General features: G+C 46.7%; 1 protein-coding gene across 11 annotated transcripts in view; it reads right to left on the bottom strand.

Annotated features, from left to right (window-relative positions):
• Bmp7 (bone morphogenetic protein 7) overlaps window positions 1-15,930 on the bottom strand; it is an 85,063-nt gene that overhangs the window by 17,606 nt on the left and 51,527 nt on the right. For all 11 annotated transcript variants that reach the window (XM_087197873.1, XM_087197876.1, XM_087197871.1 and 8 more), the window contains one exon: window positions 5,137-5,285. In XM_087197873.1, coding sequence (XP_087053999.1) covers window positions 5,137-5,285 — 149 coding nt within the window. The remainder of the gene's footprint in view (window positions 1-5,136; window positions 5,286-15,930) is intronic.

The following is a 15,930-nucleotide window of genomic DNA, read 5'->3' as shown; positions in this document are numbered from 1 at the left end:
CTGCCCAAAGTCTCCTTGGAGCAGGCAAGTGGGTGTTTTCATCTGCAAGCAGCGGGAGCCCTCTGAATACTCTCCACTGAGCCTAAGGACAGGCCACACAGCCTCGCCATGTCCTGCAGGGCACCAGTCCTGTTCACCACCCACCTCCTACGAGGCTGTGCATGGTGACAGCAAAACCTTCACCTAGCGCAGCTTGGTTGCTGAGTGAATCTGTTTCCAAGGTGGACAAAGAAGCTGGTGGCTAGAGGAAGTGGTTCTAAGGACCAGATGCAGGTGGGGTGAGAGGTTGGCACTGCTGCCATCCTAGCAGGCTGGACCAGGGCCAGTGATGTAGGAGCCCAGGAAACTGGTTTGGTGTATGCTAAAGCCTAACACAGGAACTTGCAGCAGCGAGGGCAGTGTTTTAATATCCAACCCCGCCAGGACTCCATTCATCTTTACACCGACACAGTTAGAATGTGGATTTTTTAATTCTCTTTTTAATGGAGGAGGAGCTCACCCTGGTCAAATGCAGCCCTGCCACTCGTTCAATCTGTAGCATGGAAGCCCCTCTTGCCTTCCCAGGGAAGGGGACTTGGCCAAAACAGGCAGACTGGGCCCAGACTCGCAGGGGCCAGCACCTCCATTCTTCATGGCCCTACTGGGACCCCTCAGAGCTCACTGATCACACAGTGTCCCCTCGACCTCACCTCAAGTCTGATCCCTGGGGACCGCTCCCTGGAAGTTTTCAGTAACATGCAGGAGACCTGAGTCGGCGTCATCAGCCTGCCTGGAGCCTTGTGACTCTAGCTAAGTCCCTCAGCTTTCTTGGCCTCAGTTTAACCATCTGGAACACCCTGGTGGTAACAATTATGTTTCAAAAATAACAACAACACAACAACAAAACTTAACACCTGGGAGCAGGGATGTCTCAGTGAGCACAGGGCCTAGGTTTCCCAGGAATTCTCCTCTTTTCTTCCTCCCAGCTGCTTGCAGAGGTGACTTTCCGACATCCATGGAGCAGATGAAGGAAAAAGGCACCGGGGTGGCGATGTGACAGCTGCAGCCGCCAGCCCAAACGTCACGACAACCAGGTGAGAAGGCTCCACCGCCTGGGCGATCAGACTGCCAGCAGCGGGAGGACAGGGTCCCGTGCAGAGGGACTCTGCCACTAGCTCAGGCCTGGCAGAGTAGGGGTCCAAGGAACACACTGCTCCCTGGCAGGCTGTGCTGGCCCCTTGCACCTGTGTGGGCATCGGTGGGAAAGCTCAGGCTCAGGACCCAAGTACAGCCCTCCAGCCAGCACCCTGTGATAAACAGGGCCCAGACAGGGCCCAGACACCTCGCGCAGTGCACCACAGCATGGCCGCCAGCCAGGCCCCACACTGCCCAGGAAGAGCGGAGGAAAGCCCTGTTCCCAGGCCCACCCTCCAGGAGCCTCCACCAGTGGGTGTGGGGGGCCAAGGAGCCAGCATGCGCAGCTCCCGGGGTGATCCTCACAGGTGCCTCGGTGAGGAACACTGGAGTGGGCACAGGATGTGCCCAGCTGAGAGCCTGGGTCTCACCAATGCGACTCGCTGGCTTCTTAGCTCTTCTAACACCGCACACAGCCGGCTGCCCTTGGTACACACACCCCTCCCGCGGGTGTGAGCGGTGGTCTGCCCCTGACCAGGGTGACCACACCAAGCTCGCTGCCTGGAACACACCACTCCTGGACAGGTGTCCGGGCGACAGCCTGTGGTCTGACTCTCGCCCTGTCTCTACACAGTGCCGGTGGCCACTAGGCTACAAGGAATGCAGAGGGTCTCCCAGCGGGCTAGACAGTGCACTCAGAGCCTTGGTTTCCTCCCCTGCACCATGGAGATGGTAACAGTGGCAGCTGCTCGTCATGGCTGAGGGCAGCACATGAAGCACTCGTGGGTGGTAGCCACCACACGTGGAGCCGCGAGCTCTCCACCTGCGTGAGTTCATCTCACCACCCTTGGAGGTGGAAAGAGTGATTAATCCCACTTTCCAGGTGAGGGACATTCATTGACTCACCCTGGGACACAAGAGCCAGGGGGGCAGGCAGGACAGAGACACCAGATCCCGCGGTCAAGCTGGAAGGTCTAGCCAGTATCCACAAGTCCAGGGCCACAGTCACTCGGAAGAGGAGAAACTAGCTCACCTTTGCCTCATTATTTTAGCTCACACCCTACATGCTCCACAGGGCTTTTAAGGAAAAAAGATCGGATGACTTTATTGCCAGGTAAGTTTGGAATTCTTCTATGCAACATTCCCTGCCTCCCAGAGATTCACAAAGGACACAGGCAAAATAAAGGCTCTGAGAAGTTCTGTAGAGGATCCCGTTTATCCAACTAGCATTCCTCACACTTAACTGACCCTGAAACCCTTCACTTGTCCCTGGGCTACCTACTGACATTTCGGGAAGGACAGTTTGAGAAATACTGGCATAGAGCAGACTACAAACTTTCCCTGTCAATCATATTTCTGAAAACAATACATTATGTTCAGCTTGTCAGACCATAGGGTCTCTGTTACAGTTACTCAAGTTTGCTGTTAAAGCACAAAAGCAGTCTGAGATAACACAGAAAAAATGAGTGTGGTATGTGCAACAAAACATCATTTACGGACACCGAAATGTGAATTTCACACCCTTTTACATGTCACCAAGCATTCTTCCTCTTTGGATTTTGCTCAGTCATTTAAAATTTGAAGACTTTGTCAAAAGTGAGAAAAAGCAGGCTGGAGCCTGAATGTGGTCAGGTGGGTTTAGTCTGCCAATCCCTGGTACGGAGCCATGGAAAAACCTAGTACTTTCTAGAATCTTCTGTAAGTCTGAGGAGCAAGGGAAGGGGTTGGAAAATGGGACAAGTGAGGGTGGGGAGACCTCTATCATAGCAGAGGAGGACCTGGAGCCCAGAGGGAAGCTTGGCCCTGAACTCTGTGGGCTCGGGTGAGCTTTCGGAAACCCAGGTACAAGCGATGTTCCAGAGGCTCAAGGTGGAAGGGTGGTGAGAGAGGCCTTTCCTCACCATTCCTCAGAAATAGGAAAGCTGTTGCTGCTCCCCACCTCCTACAGCCACATCCCTGAGCTGGAAGAAGGGATGCACAGAAGTGCCCGAACAGGACTGTCATTGCATCACCCCCAAGTTGCTGGCAGTTCTTTCCCCAGCTCCAGGCCTAAGAGGTGGCCTCTGATAGGAAGAAAAGGAGGCAAAGCCCAGGAACTGTGAAGGAAAAGGTGAGTAAATTCAGCTACTTTGTTAGAATCAATTTGGCAAAATCCAGAATAATCAAACTAAAAAGAAAACTCAAAACTGGGAGAACATTTGCTGCTCAAACTGCAAAGAGTCAAAATGGAGAAGAAAAAGACCTATGACCTATCAGAGCAATGGGCAGTGGGTAGGGACAGACAGCGGCCAGGGGAGACACTGCAGATGGCACATGTGAGGGAGAAGAGCAAAGTCACATGCCAGGTGCCACCTGTCCTCAGGTGAGTGGATCAGGAAGGATGGACAGGTTTGAGAACGTGGGACTGGCAAGGAAGGGGAGACAGGAGCCTTTGCAGCTACTGTGGACAGTGTCACTGCCAGGAATTTATGCCAGAGCTACACTCGCTCAGCTGAAGATGAACTTGCACAAGCTTTTCTACCCTAGCCCTGTCTGTAAGAGGAAAAGACACGCCAGATGCAGTAATATTGACAATAACTTTTATTCAGGGTGCACTAGAGTCAGGTCACATCTTAAGCCCTCATTACTCAAAGCTTGGTCAGGGGACCAGTGGTCTCAGCAGCCCCCAAAGGCCGTCTGGAAAGGCAGGCTCCCCTACATCAGAATTTGTATTTTAATAAGGTGTGTGGGGTGGTTCTATGCCCATTAAGTCGCTATTTTTAAAACTCTTCCCATATTAACTCAAGACAACCCGGTGGCCCAGGTGTGTGTTGGAGGCGTGGATGCCAAGATTGCAGGTTAGGGAAGTTGCTCAAAGTTATACCGTAAGGGAGGTGCAGCACCTCTATACTCATACTCCACTTGGGCACAAAATACGAAGCTCTTTAATCATAGGTAGGAGCAGTGGGCAAGATAAACTGTCAGATGAAGAACACTAAATATTTTGTCCTATCATTTGTGGGAGAAGAATAAAACGATAGCAAAATCTCTGAAAAGGTGCCTAATAACAGGAAAAACTGGAGTTGACTCTGGGAAGTGGAACTCAACAGCTGAGGGAAGGAAGTCAGAAGGACACTATTTACTGTTACACATTTCCATAATGTCTGACTATGAAGCCAGACATGTATTTCCTATTCCAAAATAAGTGGGAAAAATTTATTTTTCTTCTTAAAAAGAAAGAAGCTACACACCCAGAAACCACACCCATTTATTAGAATACAAGTTAGGGGGAGGGGCTATTGGCATAGGCCACTCCTGACTCCCCACTCAGCTTCCTGTCTGTCCTTCTCAAAGGAAGTGGATTCGTGGAGGAGTGAAAGGTGGGAGAAAGGGCCAGCTAACAACAGATTCTCCAAGAACTTAGGACTCAGAACCACTGAGGGGGAGGAGACTAATGCTTTAACTAGTACAGTGATCCTCATGCAGGAACGGTTTTATCACACAGAGGACATTTTGGATTGCTAAAAGGGTATCTGAAGACACCTTTGGGAATCACACCTGGAGGATGTGATTGGTGCCTAGCAGGTAGGAGGCCAAAGACGCCACTAAACATGCTCCAGGGCTCCAGGCCCAGAATACCATGCGTCGGGAGGCCAAGAAGCCTGTGCTGGCACTTGTCACACCGCTATTGTGTAAGCTATCAGAGCTTGGGGCTCCAGTCCCAGTGAGGTTCTGACATAGCAGGTCTGGGGTGGGTGAGATTCTGCATTTCTAAGTGAGGATGGCCACTCCTGCTGACGTGGAGCCACTCTTGGAGCAGCAAGGCCTTATTCAATCCAGCTGTGGCCAGCCTCACAAGCCTCTCATGCAAGGGGAGGAGAGAAGTTCCTTTGGGTTTGGATCAAAAGGCAAGGTGTTGAATCCTAGTCAGAAGGGGCAGGAAAGCCTGGTCTGCAGGGAAACGAACATGCATACTGCTCAGGACTCCTGAAAGTCCAAGAGCACCGGCTGCAGAACTAGTGGTGGCAGTGGCCGGGGACTCACCATCCAGAGTCTCCACTGAAAGTTGCAGGCCCAGGTTGTGCCGAGGGTTGACCACCCAGTGGTTGCTCGTGGCCGTGATGTCGAACACCAGCCAGCCCTCCTCGGAGGCCCAGAGGGTGCGGCTGTCGAGTAGAAAGAGGTCTGACTCCCTGTGAGAGAGGAGGAGACAGACACAGGCTCTGGGTTAGCTGGATCACAGCTCAGTCACCCCAACAGTAAGCTACTTACCAAAGAGGGAAGCCTTGTGAGGCGGAGGAAGCAAAACGGGGCCGGCCAGTCCTCCGAAAGCAAGTTAGTCAGGCGCAAAGACCATCACAGCTGTGTAGGGAAAGGAAGTACAGAAGAGTCTAAAGAGACACACACAAGGCCATCTTGCCCTGCCGATTGAATTGGAATTACACAGCCTGCGTGTCACTGAGAATCAGGGAGCGGAGAGTGACCCTGCCTGGACCATGCACCATGTGGCTGGCACCGTTCCAAGGGCTCCTCACACATCACCTCCTCACTTCTCATAGCCCGAAGTTGTGGCCTATTATCTCTACCCAGTGCATGGTAGCATCATGACTTGCCCAAGGTCATTTAGCCAGGAAGTTGCCAGGCTGGGGTTTGTGCAGAAAACCTTTGTCTTCACACCATGCGACTTCACTGAGCCTAGCATGTGTCAGGAACTGGGCTCTCAGCAGACATTAATAGAGAACAGCCGTTGATCCTTTCTTCTTCACTTTTTGCAAAATTAAGTGGCAAAATGGTAAAACCGTAACTCATCCCTGTGAGAGATGGAGGTTGGGTGGGTGGATGGAAGGAAGGAAGGAAGGAAAGAAGGATGCATGGATGGGTGGACTCTGGTATACAAAGTCTTTATAATATCTCCTATGCACTTCTACTTATAAGGACTCTGTTTCAATAAATTGAGTCTTTTAATTGTCAATTAAAATATTGGAGCCCCTGTGCTGTGCAAGGTACTGGGGTGTGTGTATAATGATGAACACTACCAGACTGGCCAGTCTCTGTCACCCCTGGAGTTACCTGACTTTCCTGGGAATTACAGTGAATTCTCTCCCTACACATAAACATGTCAGATGTGCCAACTATTTACTAAGCACTGACACTGGGCCAGCCTGTGAAAATCCTGACAGCACCGTGTCACTGAGTCCTTAAAACAACTTTGAGAGGTAGACAGTACTGCTGGTGCCACTGAGCAGATCTCAGGTTGAGGCTCAGAAGGCAAAGATTTTTGCCCAGGACCACACCGCTGAGACAGGGTCCAGGGAGGTGGAACCCAACAGGGCTACCTGCAAGCTCAGGCTTGCAACTACACATGAAGATAGTCCTCCTGGACACAACCTGTCCTCAGGTGGAGTTGTCACCATTTCAGCGCCTGCACAAACCAGACTCCTTGCAATGTCTCACTAAGCTATCAGTGGAGCCAAGGAGCGATGCTCCTACAGACGAGGTCCACATCTCCAGTTGGCCTGGATCACTCTTCTTACTAAATTACTGGTGGCCACCCTCATTTACGTTTCCAGTCTGGCCCAGACACCCCATATTCTACTGCTTGCCACAGTGCATGAGACACTCACCAGGCCTATCAATAGGTACAATACGGTTAGAAATAGATAATGTTGGCCAGTGTCTCTGATTTCTTCTAACTCAGAACCCACTAGTGATGTGTTGGGAGATTAAGAAGTCCCTCAGGGAAGCCCCACACAGGGATGAAGGACCAGGCTCGGAGACAGGGTGCTGAGGCAGGTATGAGGGTGCAGGTTGGCCTCAGCAAGCACAATCACAGAAGGAGTAAGTCTGAGCTGTCCCCTTCTCCCCCCAAGTCTGGAGACAAAGAATCTAGTGGACCCAGTCAAGTCACATGGCTGGCTTTGGCTGAGGCAGGGGAGGGAAGTCCACAGAAATGGGCGGCATCAGCAGGACTACGAGGTAGAGGCAAGGATCATTCCTACCCCATTTACCCTAAAAGACACTCTGAAAGTACAGTGGACCCTCAAGTTACGACTGGCCTGACATAAGAACAACTTGGGTTACAACCAGAATTTTAGTTTTAATTTACAAAAAAAGTAATTAGTTATGACCCAAATGCCAGCCACTTGTGCTTCCAGGTGGTCTCAGATACAGATTTAACCCTTGAAGAGTTCTGGAAGGAGCATGACAACATCCTTTCCTGTGTGGGGTTAATTGAGAAATCCTGGGCCAGTGTCTCTCTAAGGACACTGAGATCTGCCTGTGTACAGGAGAGGGACTCTAAAGGCTTTGAAGATTTTGAAGGTGTAGAGGAGCCTGAGCTTTCACTGACCAACTCAAATTACAACCAGCCCTCAGGAATGAATTGAGTTCCTAAGTCAAGGGTCCAGTGTAACATGGTACCACCCCCAACTCAATTCAAAAGATGTTAAATTTTATCACTCTTTGGGTCTGAATGTGATCCTCCCAAATTTTCTGCTGAAACTTAATCCCCTGAGTGACAATATTACAAGTAGGACCTTTCAGGGATCCATGAGGGCTTGACCCTCACAAATGGATTGACCCTCAGTAGACTCTTGAGGGAGGCGCCATCTTGAATCAGAACCACCGTTACTAGACAATGACTCTGTTGAGGTCTTGATCTTCGACTTCCCAGCCTCCAGAACTGTGAGCCACAAATTTCCATTCTTTATAAATTACCCAGTCTTGGGTAATTTTGTGGTAGCAGCACAGACTAAGACAAGCAATGTGTCCATGCTACATGACTTCTGATTATACAACAATAAAATAGCCACCATCCAAGACAATGCGCCATTCCCTCATCAGCCAATCCAAGTCCCCCCTGGTCGGTCACTGGTTCATTCCACTCTGTAAACAGAGATTATAGGAGCAAGGAAGTTGGTTTAGAGCCACACAAGATTTTAAACACTCTAAGTCTGACTCATACCTAAAGTGAGTTAAAATAATGTTTCACAACCCTCTTACTTCTTCTCATGTCATTTTAGAGATCATTTCAGAGCTTGCTCGGGGGATGTCCATGCTGCTTTAAACTTACAAACCAGAATTTCCTGCAGTCTTCATCTCCAATTTGCCTCGATGGCTCTACGGGCCCAGGAGGGCTCCCAAGATCGTCAATGAACCATTAGCCACTCTGGACAATTAACAGACAGAGCAGAAACACCACTCAAGTCAAAACAACTTCTCCTACTGAGCCAGGCTCCCACATCCACACCACAGCACAGAAGTCACAAACTGGGTGGTGACGCTGTGGGAAAATTGTAATTTGCAGGAAAATGTGACCAGATATGCAGACAGCCCCCCACGGACGGTAAGCAATGAGCGGTAACCCGGGGAACACAATTAGGCCTTACCCAGAGGACGCCCTACCAAAGGCACTAAGCATTCTCTAATTACCGGCCAGGCCACCGAGGGCCAGATGTTACAGGCAAGCTTTGACTCATCCCTGAATCAACTGGGAGGCGGTGGCTCCCCAAGTCACAGTGTGCAGTTTGTCCCAGGCACAGCCGGGAGAGCCACACCTTTCTCTGAAGGCACCCGGAGAGGGCACACTTGCTGGGGCAACTCTGCTTCTAGACAGGCTGCCTATGAATTCCTCAGTAGCCAGGTCCAGCCTCAGCCAGGGTTGGAATTTCCAGTCACCACCTGGAGCATCACAAAAGAACACTAATCTCACAGCCAGGAGAGCACTAAATGGGCCCTTTGTGACTTGTGACACCTTTATTTACCTTGAGTACAATGGCCTTCCTGGCCCAGTCCAAGTGAGAGTGGGAGGTGAGGGAGGCTCAGGGCCCCAAGGAACCAGAACGCATCCCTTCACCTTTGCCTCTCCTGCAAACCCAGGTGCTTTCCCAGCTCTGATGGCTGAATCCACCCAGCAGCCCAGGGCCATGCAGTGATGATCCTTCCCACTCTACGGGCAAGGAAAGTGACGGTCAATGGTCAATGAGGTGACTCGATTATCCACAGAGACAGACACTATATGGGCAGAACCAGGGACAGCACAGGAAATCTGACTCAAGAACTTGAGACTTAAGCCATGTCACCTGCTGACCTCATCAGGGGAAAAGAGAGACACAGGGAGCTAGTGAGTCCTCCACAATGCATGATGACACCACAGCACTGTGTGGAGCAGAGAAAAGGCCAGATGGGGATGAGACCCAGGTGGTGGGGACGGAGGTCAAGCCCATTCTTCCTAAGCCATGGTTTCTTCTGTAAAATGGCAGCAATGCCATCTTTATCAATGAAGACTGCGTGACGTGGTAAAAACTCCTAGGAGTCCCTGGAGAGTGCTGGCATCTCTGCCTGTTCTGGTGCTATTCCCTGCTGACTGCAGGAAGTGCCGGGGCAGACTTGGTAAGCCTTGGTCCCAGGGGTTATGTGACCTGCCTGAGATCCCCCAATCAACAGACCACAGTGCCACTGAAGGACGGATCAACTTTGACTCCAAAACTCATCAGACAAGTGTACGAGGATGTTTGCAGTTGTGCAAGATCTTTTGCAAAGATGTTCCTGTGTCTGTACCATGTGCAGCTCTCACGCACAGGTGTGGAGTTTGTTCCTCATCTCTGAAGTCTGAACTGACCGTGTGACCTGCTGTGGAAGTGAGTTCGTGCCAGGTCCAGGGCTAGGAATCAAGAGGGCTAGCAGTTTCTGGTTCTGCCCTCTGGGAAGTGAGCCACTGAGTCAAGTCGCCTGACCACTGTGGGGAAGAGAGAGGCCTGGAGGAGGCGAGCGAGGCAGAGGTGGGAAGATGAGAGTCTAAAGGCAGGGAGAGAGAGAAACAAGCGAGCCCCCAGGTGAGGTGCCCACTTGGATATCCCAGCTCTAGCGAAGCTCCAGCTTTGTTGGTGACTACAACAGACACCACTGGGATAGAAGAACCACCTGGCTAAGCCCTGCCAAATTCCCGAGCAGTAAAATGGTTGTTGTTTTAAGCCACCATGGGCAGTCAGTCCCAGAGACAGATAATCCAAACAACAGTCACACTGTTCATAACAGAAAAACTGAAAGCAAACCATCTCCCCAGAGGGACTGGCTAGAACACCATGCCACATGCACGCCAGGAGAGCACAGCTGTCCTGCTGTGCTCAAAGGGGAAATAGGGTACTAGGCAAAAAGGTCGTGTAAAACCAAATGTGTGCTATGTATATTTCTCGGAAAATAAAAAAATGTTAAAATCAGTGGGAAAAGAAATGGAAATTGTGACTATTTCAATAAGCATTACAGAAGTTGAAGTAGGAGTGAGAAGCCTCCTCCATCCTCTCATTGCAGTTGGTTGTGTGCTCTATTTTTACTATCATCTCTAGATCACCAATAATAATTTATTCTTATACAAGTGGGTCAAGAAAGTGGCAAGGGACAAGTTCTGAATCCATATAGCAAAGCCAGTATGCCAGTGATCTCAAAATGATGGGGACATTCGGATAGACATTGCTCTGAAGAGGTACAGATGGCCAGTGAAAGCAAGAAAAGACACTCAGCACCATCTGCCACTAGGGAAATGCACACCAAAGCCAAGAGAAGACCGTATTTCCTACACCTCGGGACAGCTAAATAAAAAGGACAGACGCAAGTGTTGGTGTGGACACACACAACACACAACTGGAGGAAAGCTGAACAGCATCACCACTTTGGAAGACAGTCCTGCCATTTCTCAAAAGGTAAAAACACTGAGTTACTGCCAGATGATCCAACTCATTCTATTGTCTGAACAGTGAAATTTTATGTCCACACAAAATGTTAAACATAAATGTTCACAGCAACTTATTTACAATAGCTTAAAAAAAATGGAAGCAACCCAAATGTCCATCAAGTGCTAAAGGGACAAAGCAAGGCAAATCCAGTTAGTGGAATATTATTTGTCAATAAAAAGGAATGAAGTATTGGCACACAATGGATGGACTTCAAAAGCTTTGCGAGGGGAAGGAAGTCACACCAAGAGGGCATCCACCATGTGATTTTATGTGATGTCTGGAGCAGATCATGGATTCTAGCACCTGGGCACAGTGGGAAAGTGGGGCAACTGCTCATGGGTATGGAGTTTCCTTTTGGGGTGATGCGAATATTCTCACATGAGACACTGTTGTTGGTCACATCAACTCTGAATGGACTAAAAAGCCCCTGGACTGAATACCTCAAAAGTGATTTGTATGGACTTTAATTTATATAAAGCCAAAAGAAGCCCAAATACACAGCATGCCACCATCACACAGGCAAATTAAGGTTGGTACATGCTACATGAAAAACATGCAAACACTCTGCACCCTGACATCTGCTGCTCCTTCACTCTGGGGTACACACAGCGACACTCTGAGCTCAGCAAGCCCGACGCCTCACTTCTGAAAATGGGGGCAATCCACCCCACTTCTAGTCGGTTTAGGGCAACACATTCCCATGTTTGGCTGGATCTGTGGGACAGATCTGGCAGGGTGGTCAGCCTAGCTTTTGCTCCTGCATGGGAGGGAACAGTGCATCCCTCTGCTCCCAGCTCACAGGGGACATTAGGGGAATCTGACTACAAACTTGACCACATTCTGGCCACTCTCAAGTGAGCTTCTTATTAAAGAAACACCAGAGACCCCTGCCCCTGCCAGCACAGAGGAGGTGAGCCTCTCCCAGTACACAAGAGGAGGGTTCCAGGCCACGGTACGACCCCCGCCAGCACAGAGGAGGTGAGCTGCGCATGCACCAGCAGTACACTGCCCCCACCCCCACCCCCCGACGAAATGAGAAGACACATAAACAAGTCTCAAAGCCAGACTTCCAGATCACCTACAGCAACCCTAAAGGGAAATGAGATAGAACACTCTGATACTCAACCACCTGGACTCGCTGAACTGGCAACAAAAGAGGATCTGGGAAAAATGAAATCAGAAATAATTTCTCAGGTAACAGCAGAGATTGTGCTCATAGTGCAAGACATGATTAATAAATCTAGAGAGGAGCTGAGGAACATGATGGAATCCCAACATAGGAAACAAATGGAATCCATAAAAAATACAAACAGATTTCCAGGAGATTAAAAACTCCACTGAAAGTTTACGCAGCAGAATGAACCAATGTGAGGACAGAATTTCAGATACAGAAGATAAGATTGCAATTAGCCATCAGGAAAAGAAAAATTGCTTTAAAACTGTAAGGGACCATGAGAAATCAATCCAGCAGCTGATAGACGATGCAAAGAATAACGTAAGACTGACTGGAGTCAATGAGGAAACAGGAGAGGGTGCAGATGACATTAAAAAAACTGTTCACAGAAGTGATGGCAGAAAACTTCCCAAGTAGGGGAAAACAACTTGACATATAGATAAGTGAGGCATATAGGACTCCAGCTAGCCTTGATCAAAAAAATATCTACACATAGGCATATAATTGTTAAGATTCTAGAAACCCAACAGAAGAACAAAGTTCTACAAGCAGTTAGAGAAAAGAAACAAATCACATACAAAGGAGAGCCCATCAGAATCAGCAGACTTCTCAATGCAAACCCTCAAGGCAAAAAGAGCTTGGAGTGATGTATTTCAAGCCCTAAAGGAAAACAGCCTCCAACCCAGATTGATGTACCCTGCAAAACTATCTTTCAAAATTGATGAAGAAATAAGACACTTTCATGACAAAGAGCACCTTAGGAACTTCATGAATACCAAACCAGCACTCCAAAGAATTTTAGACAATATCCTAGGAAAAGACAATGAGAGGAGCCGAGGATTTAGCTCAGGGGTTCCGCTGCCTGCCTTACAAGTGCAAGGAGCCAAGTTTGATCCCCGGTACCAAAAAAAAAAAAAAAAAAAAGACAACCAAGATCACAACCCCAGGAAGCCCAGCAGAATGAATCCATTGGTTGTGACAAGAAATTAAAAAGCAAAGGGGGAGAATCCAACGAACAGAAAAAGTCATGACAGTGATAAGTCAATATGTATGAGTTATAACCATCAATGTTAATGGTCTCAATTCACCAATCAAAAGAAATAGACTGGCAGAATGGGTCAAGAAGCAAGATCCAACAATATGCTGCATATGAGAAACACATTTAATTCAAAAAGAAACTCAGTCTGAAAGTTAAAGGATGGAAAACAATACTCCATGTGACAGGAACCCCCCCCCCCAAAGCAATAGCTATCCTCTTTGCAGATCAAGTGGATTTCCAACGAAAATCTGAAACACTCTGGTCCCAAGAATTTCAGATAAAGGATACTCAACTTGTATGTACAAATCTATTATGAACATGTGTTTTTGTTCAAGTAAAAACTTAACAGGACTACTGGTTCTTAACAGTAATACAAGAAATTTCTAAATTGTTTTCCAAAATGGTTTTATCATTCACATTCACATTAGCAGTATTAGAAAGTTCTAACTGGTTCACACCTAAGCTGACATTTGTTCTTTTAAAACTTTTAACATTATCTCCCTAATGAGTGTACACTACGATCTTGTTATTGTACTGATTAGTATTTTTCTGATTCTAGTGTTGCACACCTTTCCTTGTGCTGGGCTGGCTATTTACCATCTTCTTGTGTCTACTTTTTAATTGAGTTGTCTATTAATGAGCTGTAAAAGTTCTTTAGATATTCTGGTCATAGATTATATAAATATGGTCTGTTTAAGGACTTTTCGTTTTCTTAACGATGTCATTTAAAGTTCTAAATTTTGATGGAATCTCATTTATCAATTTTTTTCTTTTATACATCATGTTTTTTATATCCTAGGAAATTCTTGCCTACCCTAAATTCATAAACATTTTCCCTTATAATTTCTTCTTAAAGTTTTATAGTTTTAGTCATTCATATTTAGGTTCATAGATCCTTTCAGGTTATTTTTATGTATGGAAATAAAGGGTTGACGTTAATTTTTTATATACGGATACCAGGTGTTCTAGTGCCATTTGCTGAAAACATTATCTTTTCCTTGGCTCTTGAATTGAGTTTATGTTCTATAAGATGTTCATGTTAAATAATCTTTCAAAACTCAGTGGACCATATATGTGTGGTTCTATTTCTAGATTCTATGTTTTATTCTAATGATCTATATGTCTTTCCTTACACCAACACTGCCTTGATTACTGTAGCTTTAGAGGAAGTCTTAAAATTAGGTACTAAATGTCTTCCAAAACTGTTTTTTTATTTTTTTCTTTTCTAGGTCCTTTGTATTCCTATGTAACTTTTAAATTTCAATATCCAATTCTTCATTTATAGCAAGTATACATAGACCTGAATTTTTATATATACCTTGTGTTTTCTAATCCTGCTAAATTCAAATACAAGTTCTAAGGGTTCCTAGAGATTTCTTAGCATTTTCTCTGTAGATGATCATTTCATCTACATATAAAGATTTTGCTTCTACCTTGTCAATCCTATCCTAATTGTGTCATTTTATTGCCAGACTATTTTGGTTTGGGCCTACTTTTCAAAGTTTAATGGACAGATGAAGAGTAGGCATATCTGGCCTTGTTCCCCACCTTAAGGAGAAAGCATTGTATCTTCTCCATTCATATAAGGTGTTTTTGCTGGAAGTACAGAGTACATGTCTTTAATCTGTCAAGAAGGTTCTGTTCTACTTCTAGTCTCCTGATAGCTTTTACCATGAACAGCTGTAGAATTTAGTCCAATACTTTTTCTCCAACTAGTGACAGGATCATATGGCTTTTTCCTTTCCTCTGTTAAAATGATGACTTTTGGGGGTGGATCTTCCAATGTTGAACCAACACTGCCATCCATATAATAAAACCACTCTACATTCTGCCAGATCTGACTTCTAATAGTTTGTTTTGTTAAACAAATTTCTATCTATGTTCATACTTTTTTCTTCTATTATCTTTATCCAGTTTTAGGATTAGCACAACGTTGATTTCCTAAAATGAGGGGAGAAGTGTTCCTTTTTTCTGCTTTAAATGTTTGATATAATTTATCAGTTAAAATGTTTATGAGCCTGGTGTTGTCACATAGGTAGGTTTTCAAGCTAGGAATATACTTTCTTTAATAGGTGCTATTCAAATTTTATATTTTCTCCAGAGTTAGTTTCATTAATTTGTCTTCAAAGGTGCTTCTTAGAAGTTGTCAAATTTATTTCAAAACAGATTTTTGAAATATGTGTCCTATATCCTTTCAAATTCTGTAAAATCTGTGATGTCTTCTAGATCTTGATATTGTAATTTAAAAAAATGTATAACTGATATTGTGTAATAAGAAGAAAAGGTCTAAAGGAGCAGGGGAAGTGGGAGGGGTAGGGGAAAGGAAAGAAGGGAAAGAAAAAAATATGAGAAAAGGAAAAAAATGGAAACAGTCTTTGCAAATAGGGAAGGGTGGAGGGGGTGAAGGGAGGGCAGGGGAAAGGGAAAAAAATAAGAACCAAGAGACTCATGCAATGGTACAAGATCCCAATGATGAACATAACTGCATTTTATACCGAAAATGTACCAATAAGCTTAATGGGGAAAAAAAAAGAAACAGCAGCAAGGCCCAGAGGGTCAATTTCTCCCTTCCTGAGACCCAAGATCCCTCAAAGCTGTGCTCTGCAAGGTGAGATCCTAGGCTGGGAGTTTAATATTTAACTACCAGCCTGGAGCCAGCGTGGTGCTGGGGGTGAAGGACACCTCTGCCCCAAGGTCGCCCTGTGAACTGGCTGAAGTCTAACCCTGCAGGTGGGGGAGCAGGGCAAGTTGCATGTCAGAAGCTAGTTCACTTCCAGCCTCTCTTGGCCCACCTTCCCGGGAAAGATCTTCCCCAGCGGAAAGCAGGCATATTAACATCGAAAGTGCGGGAGGGTGGCGCTTTGTTTTGCTTTGCTGTTTTTTGCTTCTCCCCT

Source organism: Heterocephalus glaber, unplaced genomic scaffold (assembly GCF_053883595.1).
Source record: "Heterocephalus glaber isolate CG9 unplaced genomic scaffold, H.glaber_assembly_v1.0 deba00001673, whole genome shotgun sequence".
NCBI lineage: Eukaryota > Metazoa > Chordata > Mammalia > Rodentia > Bathyergidae > Heterocephalus > Heterocephalus glaber.
Note: the sequence above shows the minus strand (reverse complement) of the source record. Positions and strands in the feature narration are given on the sequence as shown.